This window comes from Castanea sativa, chromosome 3, assembly GCF_040712315.1.
Source record: "Castanea sativa cultivar Marrone di Chiusa Pesio chromosome 3, ASM4071231v1".
Classification (NCBI taxonomy): domain Eukaryota; kingdom Viridiplantae; phylum Streptophyta; class Magnoliopsida; order Fagales; family Fagaceae; genus Castanea; species Castanea sativa.
Genome location: NC_134015.1, coordinates 34,138,734 through 34,155,350, shown reverse-complemented (window position 1 = coordinate 34,155,350; position 16,617 = coordinate 34,138,734). Strand labels below are relative to the sequence as shown.

At 38.2% G+C, this 16,617-nt stretch overlaps 1 protein-coding gene across 1 annotated transcript; it reads right to left on the bottom strand.

Moving 5' to 3' along the window:
• Positions 1-2,005: 2,005 nt before the first annotated feature.
• Positions 2,006-4,053, bottom strand: LOC142626944 (uncharacterized). The gene is made up of 2 exons (XM_075800691.1): positions 3,751-4,053; positions 2,006-2,175 (listed from the first exon to the last, which is right to left on the bottom strand). The coding sequence occupies exon 1, from the start codon at positions 3,904-3,906 to the stop codon at positions 3,763-3,765; it is 144 nt and encodes a 47-aa protein (XP_075656806.1). The 5' UTR covers positions 3,907-4,053; the 3' UTR covers positions 2,006-2,175; positions 3,751-3,762.
• Positions 4,054-16,617: the final 12,564 nt, after the last annotated feature.

Genomic DNA, 16,617 nt, shown 5'->3' with positions numbered 1-16,617 from the left:
AAACTTTCTTGCACTTTCTCTCATTTTCTCAGACTTTCTCTTCCCTTGTGATTGTTCATATGCATTTGCTTTCTCTGTGATTTTAACAGAAGCTTAGTTTGCTGTTATTGAAACTTTCATCACTTCACATTTAATCCCTCTCACTTCTTCATGCCTCTATAGCTTTTCCAGGTCTTGTATCTTCTAGTAGATGGTAAAAAATAAAAATAAAAGAAAAAAAATGTTTTAAAACTATATCAATTATAATAATAGTTCAAAGTTTTAACCAAACAAAAACGATTATAATCCTATAATTTTTCCTTTTGAATTAAACCCCAGAAATATTATTGAACTATAAATCAAAGTTTACAATGGTAAGAAGAAGAAGAGCACAAACCGCTCAATTACATTTCTTTTGGATGCACATGAAAGAAACCTTTTGAAACCCCATGAGTAGAGATTGAATCAACCAGTAGACCCAGTTTGGAGAAACATGGTGCCACACCTGTAAGCAAAAAGTAAGACAGCCTATTATCGCAGTCAACTTTCAATGCCCATATCTTTGCAGTAGAGGAGATCTTGAAGTAGTGCATAACAATATAACATGTTTATGGAGGGAGCAATCACAGTTGTAATGGTTCCACCATTGCTACCAACACTTGTCTAGTTGCATCACAGATCACAGCTTCAGTTCCTCCTAATAGTCTCAATTTGGTAGAGGCATTGGCCAAACTAAACTTATATATCAGTCTGCTAGAGAGGATGTAACCATTTTGGAAGCCAAGAGGCCCAGAACAACATTGTGACTCTGCGTAGTTCTGATCTCATGAAATTGTAATTTTGCCATCTTCGCTTTGCTGAACTAAGACTCCAAATTGCTGTGTGTATCACCCAGCCTCCATGCATTGCATAGGATTGAGATAGAGATTTCAATGTCAGGAAATTAAAACTTTGTCATGGCAATCTTCATAGAAATCCATCTAGTCTTGGGCTGTTCCTGTAGTTGATGTAATAGTAAAGTACTTCTGTTCCAGACCCCTTAGACATGAATGAATATCAGTGTCTACATCCTTGGCACAAAACACACATAACTCTTAGAGATGATTCCTCTCTTAAACAGAGTTTTTTAAGTGGACAAGATTCCATTACACATTCTCCACATGAAGTTGACTTTCGGTTGCATTTGTAGAGACTAGAGTGATTCCAAAAGGAGCGAAGGGTGGTTGCATTAGCTGACATGTTAAGTTAGACATGATAAGTGGTTGGGGTAGATAACCATCAGTCTTGCCAACAGTCCGCCTAGGGGCACAACTATTTCCACACCTAAATCTACAACATGCTTGGGTGACAACTTTTGGTTGGATATAACACTTGTACATGGGACCATCATTTGTAACTTAATGAAAAACTTGATTTTGGTGCACCAATCACAAGTTGTCACTTAAGTATGTTTGGATTTTGGCATGTAAATGGGTGACTATAGAGTTTTCCATCTTGACAAACTTGCATGCTATCCCCATTGCCAATACCCTAACGTGTTCCCACAATAAATCAATAATAACATGTCTTGCCTATGCAATACTATGCAAAGTGTAAGATGATTGGGTGGGCATTGGGGCTTTCAGGAATGATATGTAAGAAAAAAAACCTTAGCCTTCAGTAGTTGGAATTATAATGATCATGGATTGTGGATTAGAAGCCAACCTTGCTTGGCTAACAAAGCTAGATTACCATACTCCAGCTCTCTAAAACCCATTCATGAAGATGAAGGTGAATTTGGATATTGAAGGGGGAGAAAATAAATATCTTGAAACTGAATTAAGGGGCTGGCTTCCTTGGGTGAGAATATAATTTTGGGGTCTTTTTGTATTAGAGGCCGCCTAAGCTTAGTGCCAGCCCTGCTACAAGCTACAGTATACAAATTTGTAAGCCAAAATGTTCAACCTCTAGATTACATATGGAAGGGCAACCTAAAAGAAACATAAGAAAATTAAATTGAAAAAAAAAAAAGCTGAAAAAAGTCTAGTAAAGATCAAAATTGCCAATGGATTTCATTGCTCAATAGTGGGAAATATGCTACATTCTTTGAGTACGTATAGGTGAGTGGGAACGTAGTGTCACTCCCATAATAGTTAGAAGCTCCACAAGAAACAAGAAACTACATTTTCAAACTTCCTTCTGTACTTCCAGGAACACCTAAAAATATTAATTCAATACACAAGTTATTATATCCATATTAGTCTGTGAAAAGCACTAAAATGACAATTTAACAAGTAAAAACCTGAAAAGAGTGTAATAAAAAGAAAATTTCATTCCCATTCAACTTAAAGCTTGTTGTGCCACAAAAGTGTTCTGGTTGGTAATAAATCTTTCCATCTCAGTGTTGTTTGGGATGCTTGGATGAATAATGCTGTTACTTATTCTGTTTGATGAAATCATGTTTTTATCAAAAAACTTAGTCTGTTCAAAAATGCATTTTTCACTGTAATACAGATACATTATATGTCACATCCTAGTAGTAAGTAGTAATTGAATGTACACTTTTCGCAGTGATTTATAACAAAACAGACTACCACAAAGCTACAAGAGTAAATCGTAATGAAAATATAAAGTTGGCCAACCGCAAAGGGATATCTAATAAGTGCTAATCATTGAATCAGTAACTATTAATTTTCCTGCAAACCTGTTTACAATCAACATACTACAAATTATAGTCTGAAACAACCAACGTAGACCATGAGATTAAGAAACTCATACTCTGCTTGCATATTCATCTCGTAGATTCTAATACAAGGATGAAAATCCATATTTGGATTTCCAACGTATGCGTTTCATGGCACTAGTTTGGGCACCCCAAGTCCCAGACATATTAGCAACTATTGCACTTAGAGAACTCGAAGTAGTTTTGACTAAGACTGCACTTGACATATTATTCTTGCAATATATTAAATGTTGGACAATATTGTTTCTAAGCAGCCTGTTCATAAGTCAAAATTATGTGATATTATCCTTGTCTTATGTACTATAATGTGTTTGTTTTACAAAAGTTAGCACTAGTTACAATAAAAACAAACTTCTTCTTTCATCTTATTGTTATTATTATTTTTGATAATTCAATAGTTACAATGAGGATGGGGGATCTGAACACCAAGAAATACCAATTGAACTTAACATTTAAAAGGAAGAGATATACAATCATATTAGCAGATCAACAAGTATCTAATAAGTTTGGGATTTACCATAACAGAGAACTGGTCTAAATAGTAGAAAAATCTAAAACCCATAAAAGGTTAAAACAACTTCTAATCTATATTATTCTAAAAAAAAAAATCTAATATATATTTATCTTTTTTGTACTAATGAATTTTGCTCATATTGAGGATTACATGTCTAGCATGCCATCCAGAGCAACTTGTTCTTGTGTAGCTACACCTCCATCAAGCATACAATGGAAGCTTCATCTGAGAAGAACTCAGGTGATAGTTAGTTCCTCAGTTGTTGGATTAATGAGCATTTCAATGTTCATTGGATCCTTTATATACAAATTGTCATATAATGAATTAGCAAGGCCTAATAACATTTTTCATTAGACTTTAATTAATACTACTTTGTCATAGCATTTTGTGACCCTAATTGGAAATCAACCGTCCTCTAATTCATAGCTACAGAAACAGAAAGATGTTTTGTTGAGTTTAGGATAACGATGGTAAATCACTATATTCTTATTCTCTCTCACTAGTGATAGTAATAGCGAAAAAGACTAGCAAATACCTGGAAATGGAATTAAAAGACTTCCTTGGCGTTGTGGAAGAAAGCAGCAGAGCAAAGAATGGAGGCAATAAAGGCAAAAATTCCGAGACCAATCATCAAAGAGAAACCTGCTACCACTAAGTCTAGTACACACTGCATACATAGACTCATCATCATATCTTTCTAGTTTTGAATCAAAACTCGGATCTGTCTGTCTGGCTGAGAGGGAGAGAGAGAATCCAAGACAAGGCAAGAGCGGCGACAGGAAACAAAAAGATTCTTTCAGATTACTACAACAACCCACTGAAAACAGGTTTTGGGATTCGAAAAGGCTTTGGTTTTGGCACATCACATGCACTTGACACGCACGCTTGTTAAAAATGTTAAATGCTATTTTTTAGTAATTTTAGCACCTCAAATGATAAAAATTCACTTTCATCAAACATGCTAATTCTTAAAAGATTTAGCACCAAGCTACAGTGAGCTGTTATTGATAACAGCTCACTGTAGCTGGATTGTAAAAAAAAAAAAAGTTTTTAATTCACCAACGGATCTATTTCTTATTTCTGTCTCTTTTTCCTATCTCACTTCTCTCTTCCCTCTTATCTCTTCTTTGTCCTGTGGTTTGGCGTGGTTTGATGGTTAGGGTCGTGGTCTGATGGTCCGATGGTCGTGGGGTGGTGGCAGCGATGGTTCAATGGTTGGCGATTGTGGTCCGATGGGCATGGGTCGTGAGTTTGACGGTCCAATGGTCGTGGTGGAGGTTCGGCATGGGTTGTGGGTCACCAATCTACTGGGTTTGTGTGTGTGATGGGTTTTGGTTTACCGATCTAGTTTTAGTTCCTATGGGTTTTGGCTCGGCATGATGAGTCTGCTAGTGGCGACGGTGGTGGAGGTTTTTTTTTTTTTTTTTTGCTGTGGTTTCTGGTGATGAGTGTATGTGGTGGTTGTGGGGTGGATGTGGATGTGGATGTGGAGGTTTTTTTTTTTTTTTTTGTTATTTGTGGCATGGGTGGTAGGTTTGTGGTGGTTGTGGTATGGGTGGTGAGTTTTTGGTGGGTGGTTGGGTGGTGGGTTTTGTGGTGACTGTTGGTAGTGCGTTGGCTGGGAATGTTGAGAATAGTTGGGTTGAGAAAGAGAGAGACAGGGAGAGAGAGGAAAAATAAAAAATGAATAAAAAATAATAAAGAAAAAATACTTAAATGAAGTAGTAAAAAAAAATAGAAATTTTGATGTAAGTTGTATTATAAAGTGATATGTTAAATATTATAAAGTTGATTTTTGAGATGGTAAATGCTAAATTTTTTAGAACCTTTGATAGGGATCCCTTATGTCGTTTTGTTGCATAATCAGAAAAGAACATAATAGTCATTGATTGATTGATTACTGTCTGTCTCACTGTTGGCCTTGTGGGCTGGGCCATGTTGTGGTGATTCAGAGCTCAATAATCAGTAATCACTATACCATTTCAAGCCCAATTTTTATCTCACCCTGACTCGGTACCATTCCATTCCTGTTTAGACCTCGGGTCCATTCCGTCCCATAAAAAAAAAAAAAAAAAAAACACAGAGTTCCGAACTTTTTAAGGATCATGTGTGATATTTATTATGTGTTACAATGATTAAAATTCAACAAAATATAAAATTCTTAAAAATATGAACCTATGGCTTGTTTGAATGGACAAATGTTTAATTATTTTCATTAACTTAAGCGTATTGAATTCAAAATTATTTATTTATTTTTGGACTTTGTTTCAATGGTTGCAAAATCAGCTAAATTTGAAAAATATATGTCATATTTCAAATCAACTATTTCTTATATAAATCTTAGAAGAATGACATTAAAATTTAATTATACTTAAATAAATAAATAACACACCACTTAAAATAATTAATATAACTAAATAAATGTATTTATCCAATTAATACTCATTTTAAGAACATAGAATAAATACTATAATGTTGGTTATATATATATATATTACACGTCACTAAAACGAGTTAGGAAATCTAAATGGTTAAGATTGATTTTAGTGAACTCGCAAATGTGTAATTTTTTATAGTTTTTGTTTCAAATTGTTATAAAAAAAACTGAATGTGAAGAACAATGACATATTCTAAATCTTTTTATTATTATTATTATTATTATTATTACTTGATGGGTCCAAATCAAGCTTTGTTCGTCCATGTGATCACGTCTAGAGAGTTTTACAAGGAAGGAAACCCAACAGAGGTACTCCAAACATGAATAAAATCCCACAATTAAATATGGCAACCGTCCAAATCATGTTGGTCGTCCATGGCTCACAAGGTATGGACAACCAAACGACACTTAGCAAATTTCAGAGAAATTCTCTACAAGCTCTACGCAATCAAGCCATGATCTATCATACCGGAACGTGGGAAGGATTCTCTGAAATTCTCCATTTTCTCCATTAACTCCACACATCTCCCATGATGATAGTGGATTTGAACAAGTAGACCCACTCCTAACTCTTTATAAAAGGATTAAGTTTTATTCAACCAAGGTAAGTTCTACTATTCACAATTCAACATCCTTGTATTTTAGAGAGAAAATTGACTTAATTGTCGGAGGGTCCTTGGTTGGTTCATATTGGTCACCCTTGACAGTCTTTTCTTTCTCTTCAGGTCATCAAGCCATCACCGTAGCCCCGAGCATTTAGCCTTTTGATTTTTGTGCATGGCGACTACTTTCACGGATGAGCTTGCCATTACTTTTACGGACGAAGATGCGAGGCGACTACATCATCCTCATGATGATGCAATTGTTATTACTCTGACGATTGCAAATTATACAACTAGGAAGGTGTTAATAGACAATGGAAGTTCAGCGGATATCCTCTACTATCTAGTCTTCTAGCAAATGAGAATTAATAAGGAGTTACTTTGTCCAATGAATGTGCCTTTGATTGGATTTGGAGGAATGAAGGTTCTACTAGTAGGCACTATCTCCTTGCCAGTCGTGCTTGGCTCTTACCCACAACAAATCAATAAGGAAGTAAACTTCCTTGTTGTGGACTGTTCATCCTTATATAATGCCATTATAGGACGACCAACTTTGAACAGTTGGAAGGCCGCAATGTCTACCTATCACTTGTCTGTTAAATTTCCAACGGAATATGACATTGGAGAAGTACAAGGAAACCAGCTAGCTACTAGAGAGTGTTACCTAGCGATGTTAGTGATGGACGAGCAGATGCAGACGATGAACATTGAAGAAAAAAGAACAGTGGCTAAACCGATTGAAGTATTGGAAGATGTTTCACTGGACGAGTCTAACCCGGAGAGGTTCACTAAAATCAGGACAAGCATGGAAGAAAAGACGAAGCGAGACCTTGTACAATTCCTCAAAAAGAGCATAGATGTTTTTGTTTGGAGCCACAAAGACATGCCTGGGATTGACCCGAATGTGATTACTCATCGTCTAAATGTCTCCCCGTCATATAAGCCTGTCCATTAGAAAAGGAGAGTGTTCGCTCTAGAATGAGACAATGCCATCAAAGAAGAGGTCCGAAAGTTAGTGATAGTAGAGTTCATCTGCGAAGTCTACTACCCTAATTGGCTAGCTAATGTAATGATGGTCAAAAAAGTTAACAGCAAGTGGACAATGTGTGTGGACTTCATAGATTTCAACAAGGCATGCCCCAAGGATAGTTATCTCCTTCCACGCATTGACTAACTGGTAGACTTAACAACTAGACACCAATTGCTGAGTTTCATGGACGCATTCTCATGGTACAATCAGAACAAAATGGACGAAGCAAACCAGGAGAAAACATCCTTTATCACAAGCCAAGATTTGTTTTGCTCAAAGTAATGTCTTTTGGTTTGAAAAATGCAAGAGCTAATTATCAAAGGCTAGTCAATCACATGTTTCATCCACAAATTGGGAGGAATGTTAAAGTGTACGTGGACGACATGTTAGTTAAGAGCGTAAGGGAAATGCAACACTTGGACGACCTTCAAGAGACATTTGAAACGCTTAGACGATACAACATGAAGCTAAACCCAAGCAAATGTGTCTTCAGAGTTTCATCAAGAAAGTTCCTTGGTTTTATGGTCTCACAGAGGGAAATTGAAGCAAATCTTGACAAAATCCAAGCAATATTGAGCATGGAGCCCCCAAAGAATGTCAAAAAAGTCCAAAGCCTCACTAGACGGGTAGTAGCCCTCAATAGGTTTGTCTCAAAGGCTACTGAAACATGTTTACCATTTTTTAAAGTATTGAGAAAAGTATTTGAATGGACGGACGAGTGTCAATGGGCATTTGAAGACCTTAAGGCTTATCTCACTTAGTCTTCGTTGTTGAGCCCGTCCAAATCAGGTGAAGAGTTATATCTATACTTGGCGGTGTCCCCTCATGCAATGAGCTCAGCCTTAATCAAGGAAGAAAGAAAGGTGCAGAAGCCTGTCTACTACACCAACAAGGCCTTAAGAGAAGCAGAAGGACAAACCCGTCAATGGAAAAGTTAGCTTTCTCATTGGTAACAACAAGAAGAAAGCTTAGGCCTTATTTCTAGGCTCATGTCATCAACGTCCTGACAGACCATCCACTTAAGAAGGCTATGAATAAGTTAGAAGCCATTGGACGACTAGTTCAGTGGGCGGTTGAACTTAATGAATTTGACGTAAGATATCAACCAAGGGTAGCAATAAAAGCTCAAGCCCTTGCAGATTTCATTGCGAAATTTACTCCTACCCATGCTCAACAAAGTAAAGACTAGGAGCAAAAGAATGGGTCATCCATGTGGATGGTTTGTCCTCGTAGTATGCAAAAGGAATTGGGATAGTATTGGAATCACAAAAAGGGGATTGTCTATAATATTTCGTTCGTCTACAGTTCTAGACAACCAACAACGAAGTTGAATATGAAGCCCTCCTCAAAGGCTTGGAGTTAGCTAAATCACTTGGAGCTGATTCAGTTTTCATCCAGGGAGACTCGCATCTGGTGATAGGCGAAGTGAATGAAACATGAGTAGCCAAGTGAATGGATCTAGATCACTCGTCCACAAGATAGTCCGCGCAGGTGTGGACACAATAGAAATATGGAGTTGCCACCTAGTTTTTGCAATGGTCTAGGAATCATATATATAGCATCCTCTCAAGGAAGGACCATTGATCTTACTAGCAGAGATATGAGTTCGAAGTTTATGTACATTCTTGGAAAGGTGTTAGGCACCCAAGGCTGCCTAACCCTAAGGTTGGCCTCCGATTATTGTGTTTTACGTCTTAACCTCGATAAAATCATGTTCAATACTTGTATCTATACTCACACACACATACACACACACTAGCATACATCTAAGCATACAACATGACATCATTCATCACAAAATGCATACATATCTATCTATAAAGCAATAAGAAACCAAACCACACTTAACCCTAACATCCATCTAGCATGTGAAAACCCCACCATATCATACATCTAAAACAATGCAACAACTCAATCATGGTAGCAAGGTATCATGGCAATCACAAAATTATATAAAACAAATATTCAAACAAAATACATCATCAAATGCATGTTCATACCTATGCATGACTTACATTTACTTACCTTTCAACAACACAGCACCTATGACATCATATATGAGCATGTGAATGCATGTACATAGCATCTTAAATAAGAAAACCTTAATCTAACAAGTTAAAAGCAAATAAGCAAATAAGCAAATAAAACATATGAAACGGGAGCTCAAATATAGATATGCATGTAAAAAGGATTGAAACAGAGGCAAGATATATGAAACAAGCAAACCAAACAAAGAAGAAATCTGAATTAGGGTCTGTAGGCAAATGCTTGCACACGCAGATAGAGGCTTACGTACGTAGGATTTGACCTACGTATGCCTACTCATGACATGCGTGCATAGGATTGTTCAAAAACCCTAACCCAGAAACATAAAACAGAAAAACAAAATAGAAACGAAAACACTAATTCTAACAACCAAACATGCTCAGAACATAAAAAGAACTGTAAAACTAACCCAAACAAACATGCATAAATATAGAATAAGCAATAAAACAAGCTAAAACAAAGATTAAAGGCATAAGAGAAAAAGAAAGGGTTTAAGGGATTCCTTAATCAAAAAGCTCTTTAAGCTTGATTTTTGATTATTCCCCTCAGTCAAATCTATCACAATTAAATAAACTAGTGATTAGAAAATTTAAACTCAAAGGATTGGGGCTAGAAAAGGTCCCAATTAGATAAAAATGACTTGAGGGTGTTTTGTGAAAAACTTCCTTTTGATTCACTATTTTCTAGCGAGTCTTAAGTTTTTCCCGTGGGAATTCTGTGTGTTATGAAAATGTACCATGTAAGACTTATATAGTAAAAAAAATGGGGTTTCAAATAGCTCTTAGATGATGTGGGATTCATTCCAAATCTCAGCCATTATTGTAGAAAACTTGTCATTTTATGTTTTTGAAACCCTAGCTGCGTATGTAGGAGTGTGCTTGTGTACGCATGCTTTAGACCACGTACGCAAGCCGCTACCCATGTATGTGGACCGAGGGCCACTTGGTCTTTTATTTCCAAAAATAGATTTTTGCTCATTTAAAAGGTTATATTTTCCATTTTAACACTCCTCAAGTTAATTTGATATCTGATTGGGCTCTAAACTAGCATTGAGCCTTAGAGTTCGAGCATCATTGGGGAATGGGGGCCTGAGTTGTAAGAGGTACATAATGCTGTGTCTATAGTAGGATACTACTAGCCGTCCATGCAGAGCCGTCCATGCAAACAGATGTCAAAGCTTATGTCAAAGCGTGTGACAAGTGTTGACTCTACAACAATATACCTGGACGACCATCAGAATACCTCACTCCAATGGCAGCCCCTTGGCCATTTGCCTAGTGGGGACTTGACATCCTTGGTCCTTTTCCCCTAAAGACAAGGTAAATGAAGTTTTTGGTAGTAGAGATTGATTATATTACTAAATGAGTGGAAGCAAAGCCATTAGCGGAGATCACCAAGCAAAATGTTAGAAGCTTCATTTGGAAGAACATTATCTGCCATTTTGGAATCCCAAGGGTGCTCGTCTCAAACAATGGATGCCAATTTGATAACACACCCTTTAGAGAGTTCTGTGAGCAGTTAGGAATCAGGAATCACTACTCCTCACCCTCCCACCCACAAGCTAATGGATAGGTAGAAGTTGCAAACCGATCATTGTTGAAGATCATCAAGACTTGTCTTGAGGGGGCAAAAGGAATAGGGCCATACGAATTACCCACCATCTTTTGGGCATACAGGACGATAGTGAGGACTCCTACCGGAGAAACTCCTTTTAAGCTAGCATATGGAAGCAATGCAGTGATACTTGCGGAGGTTGGATTAACTAGTTACAGGGTGGCCCACTATAAGGATGAGAGAATGAGAAACAACTTCGTCTAAGCCTCGATCTCATTGATGAGGTAAGGATGGACGCGAAATAAAGGGTGGCACGCTACAAGAATCTGATGACTAAGCACCATGATGTGTTGGTCAAACCAAGGCAGTTCAACATTAGGGACCTCGTCTTAAAAAGGGTGTCCCTAACTACTAAAGACCTCGCTTAGGGAAAGTTGAGACCTAATTGGGAAGGACCATATAAAGTCATCAACTACAAGAGACGAGGATCGTACTATCTAGAAGCATTGGATGGACGAAGGTTAGAGCATCTATGGAATGTGGAGCCTAAAGACTACTGGTTCCCACTAGCAATCTATTTATGTTATCTTTTAGCACTTCATGTTTTGTAGCTGTAATCTATGTTTTTAGCATTTGAATTTTCTAAAAAGCACTAGCTACTACCATGTGTAATGTTTATGGATGATGCCATGGACAAAGTCCTTTTGTATATAAAGTAGTTTGAATTCCCTAAAAGAGAACTAGGTACTACCATAGGCAATGTCAATGGACGTTGTTATGTACAAAGTTCTCTATTGTATATAAAGTAGTTTGAATTTTTTAACTTAAGTGTTGATGATTCTCTATGAAACTAAAGTCCACAAAAAGTTAAAGATGTCTAAAATCTCTGAACGCAGAGATGTATCGTCATTGTCGACACCGAGCCCAAAATGGAGAACCATGGGCCTTCGTTCGACCACCCATCATGGCGACGCTCCCTCGCACACGGGCCCCCGTTGGAGGCCCCTCTCGAATGATCTTGTGTGTGGTTTGCGCGGAGCTTCAGGTGCTCTCTCTCTCTCTCTCTCGGCGGAGAAGGATAGGTGTCCACCTTTGGAGGCATGGCAGGAATCTTGGCCAAATTTTAGGTGATTACCAAAGGTCAGTAAAGTCGCCACCAATCATTAGGTTTTTGTAAGATGTGATTGGTCACTGGTTTCTAGTTGATTTTATTACCGATCTTAGGCTAAGAAAAAAGGTCATTTTTCCTAATCTAATATGGATGGTAAAAAATCTTGATTCATAAGTCTGGAAGTTTTTTTATGTGTGGAAAAGGTGTTAGGCACCCCACAACGCCTGTCTGAGGACAATCCTTTATTTTGATAAAACCTTAATTTGCAGAGATTGGTAGTAAAAACACGATTTTGGCATTGGCTTTTGGGGCTTAACATGCATGGGGCTTTGAGGTTTGGCTTTTGAATGGGTGTGGTCCCAATCTATACTTTTCTAAGGCATTCGGGAAAAGTACTAGATTTTCACGGCGAAAATCTGACGACATGTCACCTTACTTTTGCGGTGGAAATTAGGCATCGCTTTGCCTTAGGTGACATGGCTTGTGACAATCACACTAGAAGGGGGAGCAGGTATATATATATATATATACACATCATGCAGAATGCAAGCATGCAAAGCAGGAAAGTAAATGTCTACATCCCAAGAGCATGACCCAAAATATAGGTGCTAGAAAGTAAACAGGGGTCGCCATACTCTAGAGATGAGGACGAATGGTACATGGCATGATATACCTATTACAACCCATCTAAGAGAGAAATGAGGGACGAAGGAAGGGGGCTTAAAAGAGTGCATAACTGAATGAGATAAGCTAGACTCCTAAACCTACTGAACACAGCCGCTTTGCTCATATCTACATGCTTGCATCCACGACCTTTTTGCTTACGCTTGGGAAACCGTGCCCTAGCTCCAAGAATCCTCGCTCCATGTGTGTACATGCAAAGGTAATGACAAGAAACTAGTAAACAAGCAATGGAAGGAAAAGATGCTAATAGCATACAAAAGAGGCATAAAACAGATAAACATGATAGACATGGCAAGCAAGAGAACAAGGAAGCTAGCAATCAAGCAAGAAGGCAAGCAAGCAAGAAAGAAAACAAAAGATGGTGTCCACGAGGGACAAATGTAGGTTTGGATCAAATGTCCATAACTTCATTGTGTTGAAGCATGGATGACACACTAGCAAACAAGATTCATGCATGGACATGTAAGCAAGCGTGTAATTTATGGACTACCCACTGCCATCGACCGAACCCGATCTGCTGTCAACCAAATCGACTGCTTCGGCAGTCGGTGACGGATTTCATTCTCCAAAATCCAAGATCAACGGGTCGGAGATCGGATTTCCTCCTCTCAAATTCGAGAAACCCAATCCGACCGACCCATCATTTTTCCGGTGAGAAGGTGTAGATCCGATGAGTTTTATGATTTTTTTGGGAAGATTTAAGCTAGATCTGGTGAGATTTTGCTAGATTTAACCAAGATCTTGCTGAAAATGGCCAAGATCTCGATGGATCTGGCTGGATTTCTACCGTTTTTCAAAATTTTCTCACCGAATTTCTGTCTTTTTCATATTTTCTTGGCCGGATTCTCGCCGTTTTCCAAATAATCAACCCTGACCAAGACCTGACTACTTTCTAGCAAGAACTGTTCGATTTGACCCGATTTTCTGACCGGTTAGCGGCGGGTCTAAAAATTTGGAACCCGATTTGGTCGGGTCGGTCGCGGGTTGGGCACAAACCCGACCCAGACCGACTTGTGGTCACCCTTACGTGTAAAGATGCATAGAAAGCCAATTAGTGGCACAAACAAGCATGGTAAGCATATAATGGCACGGAGCAGAAAAGGAAAAAGGTATGCACGAAGAAACCCAGCATCCGGAGACGCATCCCAGGTGGTTACATCCAAACAAGGCCTCGTGGGCATCAGATGTAACCACACAAACACAAACCCGCTAAGGGCGTTAAACGTGGCAAAGCCTAAAACTAGAAAGGCTAACACAAGCATAAAGCATAGAAGCACAAGCATAGACATGCAAATAAGGATGATCCAAACCCTTTGATATGGGCTAAGGTGTGTGGACGAGGACCAGGACCATAGGGTCGAGATCGGGTCCAAACCAATAGCCAAAACACAAGAAAAAGAGATAAAAGCGATAAAAGGGCTACAATAGCACATGGCATGACAAACATAGCCTAGGTATAGGCACACAAACATGGCATGAAGTGCACAAGCATATGGAAGATGGCATGAAGCATGTAGAGAACACAGATCCAAGCACAGAAGCATGTGAAAGCATAGATCTAGGCATATAGGCATAGGAACATGCATGTAAACATGTAAATCCTAGCGCCTAAACATGGAAGAATGTGAATCCAAGCATATAAGCATGTGAAGACATGGATCTAACCCCATAGCATGGCAAAAAGGCATAAATATATAGATCTAAGCAAGGCATAACCAAACATCATACAAGCATGTGAGCATGTAACCCTAAAATCAACATAGAGCAAAAAGATGAACAAAGCATGGGAAAACATGGCGTAAAGCATAAATGATGAGAATCAACAAGCATTCAAGGATCCATTGCATGTTCCAGTTGGGCCTATTACAAGAGCAAGATCCAAGAAGATCCAAGAAGCACTTAATGGGCTGATTCAAGAGATTTGGGCTGATTCTAATGCAGGATATTCCAAGCTTGGCCCAAAGGAAGATGAAAGTGTAGTAAATTTAATTCAAGCTATTTAGGGCTGATCTGACTTAATTGGGAGTGATTTATGGCATGAATTAATGGCTGATTGACTTTCCAGCTCTGTATCAGTTAAGGCAGATTTTTTCCTATTTTGGATCTGCTAATTTCAGACCAAATAAGCTTTTATTTAGGTTTTTATTATTTAGTTCGTTTTTTAGGTATTTTCCTTGTTTTTAGGTGCATTTAATGCTTTTTAGGTCAAACTTGATTCCTGATATGGTAAGGTATCAATTAGGAGTTATTTTAGAATATATTTTCTTGTCTGTCAAGTTTTCTGGAGCCCTTAAATAGGCTCTGAAGTCTGTAAAAGTTTTTAAGATTATTGTTGAATAAAATTCAGAAAAGGTGAGGCTTTGCTCTCTTTTGCTTTTTCAAGAACTGTGAACTTATCAAGGATTCTTCCTTGTGGCGTTCAAACTTTATACCTTTGGTTCGTGATTCTTTATAATCATTGGGTCAAGGTCAGCTTATACCTTTGGTTCGCGTTTCGATTATAAACGTTGGGTCAGGGTTTCTATCAAATATCTGATTTTTAGCTTTCCTGGGTTAATTATTCCAATATTATTGTTGGGTCTCAAAGCGTGTCGATTGAGGTTCGCATCAATAAACATGTAGATTGAGACAACTAGCATGTGAACGAGCATAGAAACATGTGGATCTAGCTAAACAGCACATAAAAAAGATAGATCTAGGCACAAACACATAACATAAAGTGTAAAGCATGTGGATCTGGATAAGTAGCATGTGAACAAGCATAGAAACATGTGGATCTAGCCAAAAAACATATAGAAAAGATAGATTTAGGCACAAACACATAGCACAAAGGCGTAAAGCACATAGATCGGGATAACTAGCATGTGAACAAGCATTAAAGAACATGGATCTAGCCTAACAACACATAGAAAAGATAGATCTAGGCACAAGCACATAGCACAAAGCATAAAGCAAGTAGATCAGGAAAAATAACATATGAACAAGCATAAAAGAACATGGATCCAAGCTAAAAACATGCTAGAAACAAGATAAAGCAAGAAATATGTCAAAGAAAGCAATAAAACATGTTATTATAGCACAAAGAGCAAGAAACATGCTAGGAGAAAGATTTAGAAGGTTAGGGGTGTTGATGATAGCTAAAAAGCTACATCCACACCCCTAAACCCCAAATCCAAGATGTAGAACCAAGGAGAAGAAGATTAGGTACAAAAACACTACCTTGTATTGTTGGTGAAAAAGCAAGAATCAAGAGGCTTTGATGTGTTTTTTACGTTTGGAAGAGAGAAAAAGAGCTTAGAATTTGTTCAGGTAGAGAGAAGGGAGCCTAGAAGTCTTCCCCCCTGGTCTGGGGGGCACCTAGGGCTATTTATAGCCTCAGACACGTTTTTCGAGGCGACAACCTTTGTAGGGCCACCGGCGGCCTTTCAAGGGCCGCCAGCCTCAATTAGTCTTGGATGGGGTTGATCTTGATACCCTTGGAAAGATCTTGACTTTCAATTTCTAAGAAGGTATGGAGCTCAAAAATCCAACGGTCGGATAAAAAATTATGGCTTCGGGAAGTTAGCGGACGCAGTTTCACAGTTTTCTCCATATCTCAACTATTTTAACTACGATTTCGACCCATGAATAGCCATTGGAATGAGAATTTGATTATCTTTGAAATGGAGTTAGTCTTAACCCGTTTTGACAATTGAATCAAGATTAGGGTTTTTGAGGCCCACCGATAATCAACTTCGGGTCAAAGTTGGTCAAACTTGCTAAAAATCTCCGAGGAGCTCGGGTTTGATATAAAACCATGAAAAATGTTTTTTTTTTTTTATATGAGTATTTTGACCTTATTTGTCCTTCGGTCAACCTAGGGTTGACTAGGGGCATTTTGGTCATTTTGGCTAAAAAAGGCACCTTGGGTGCTCTAGAGTTCGAACAAGTTACACCAC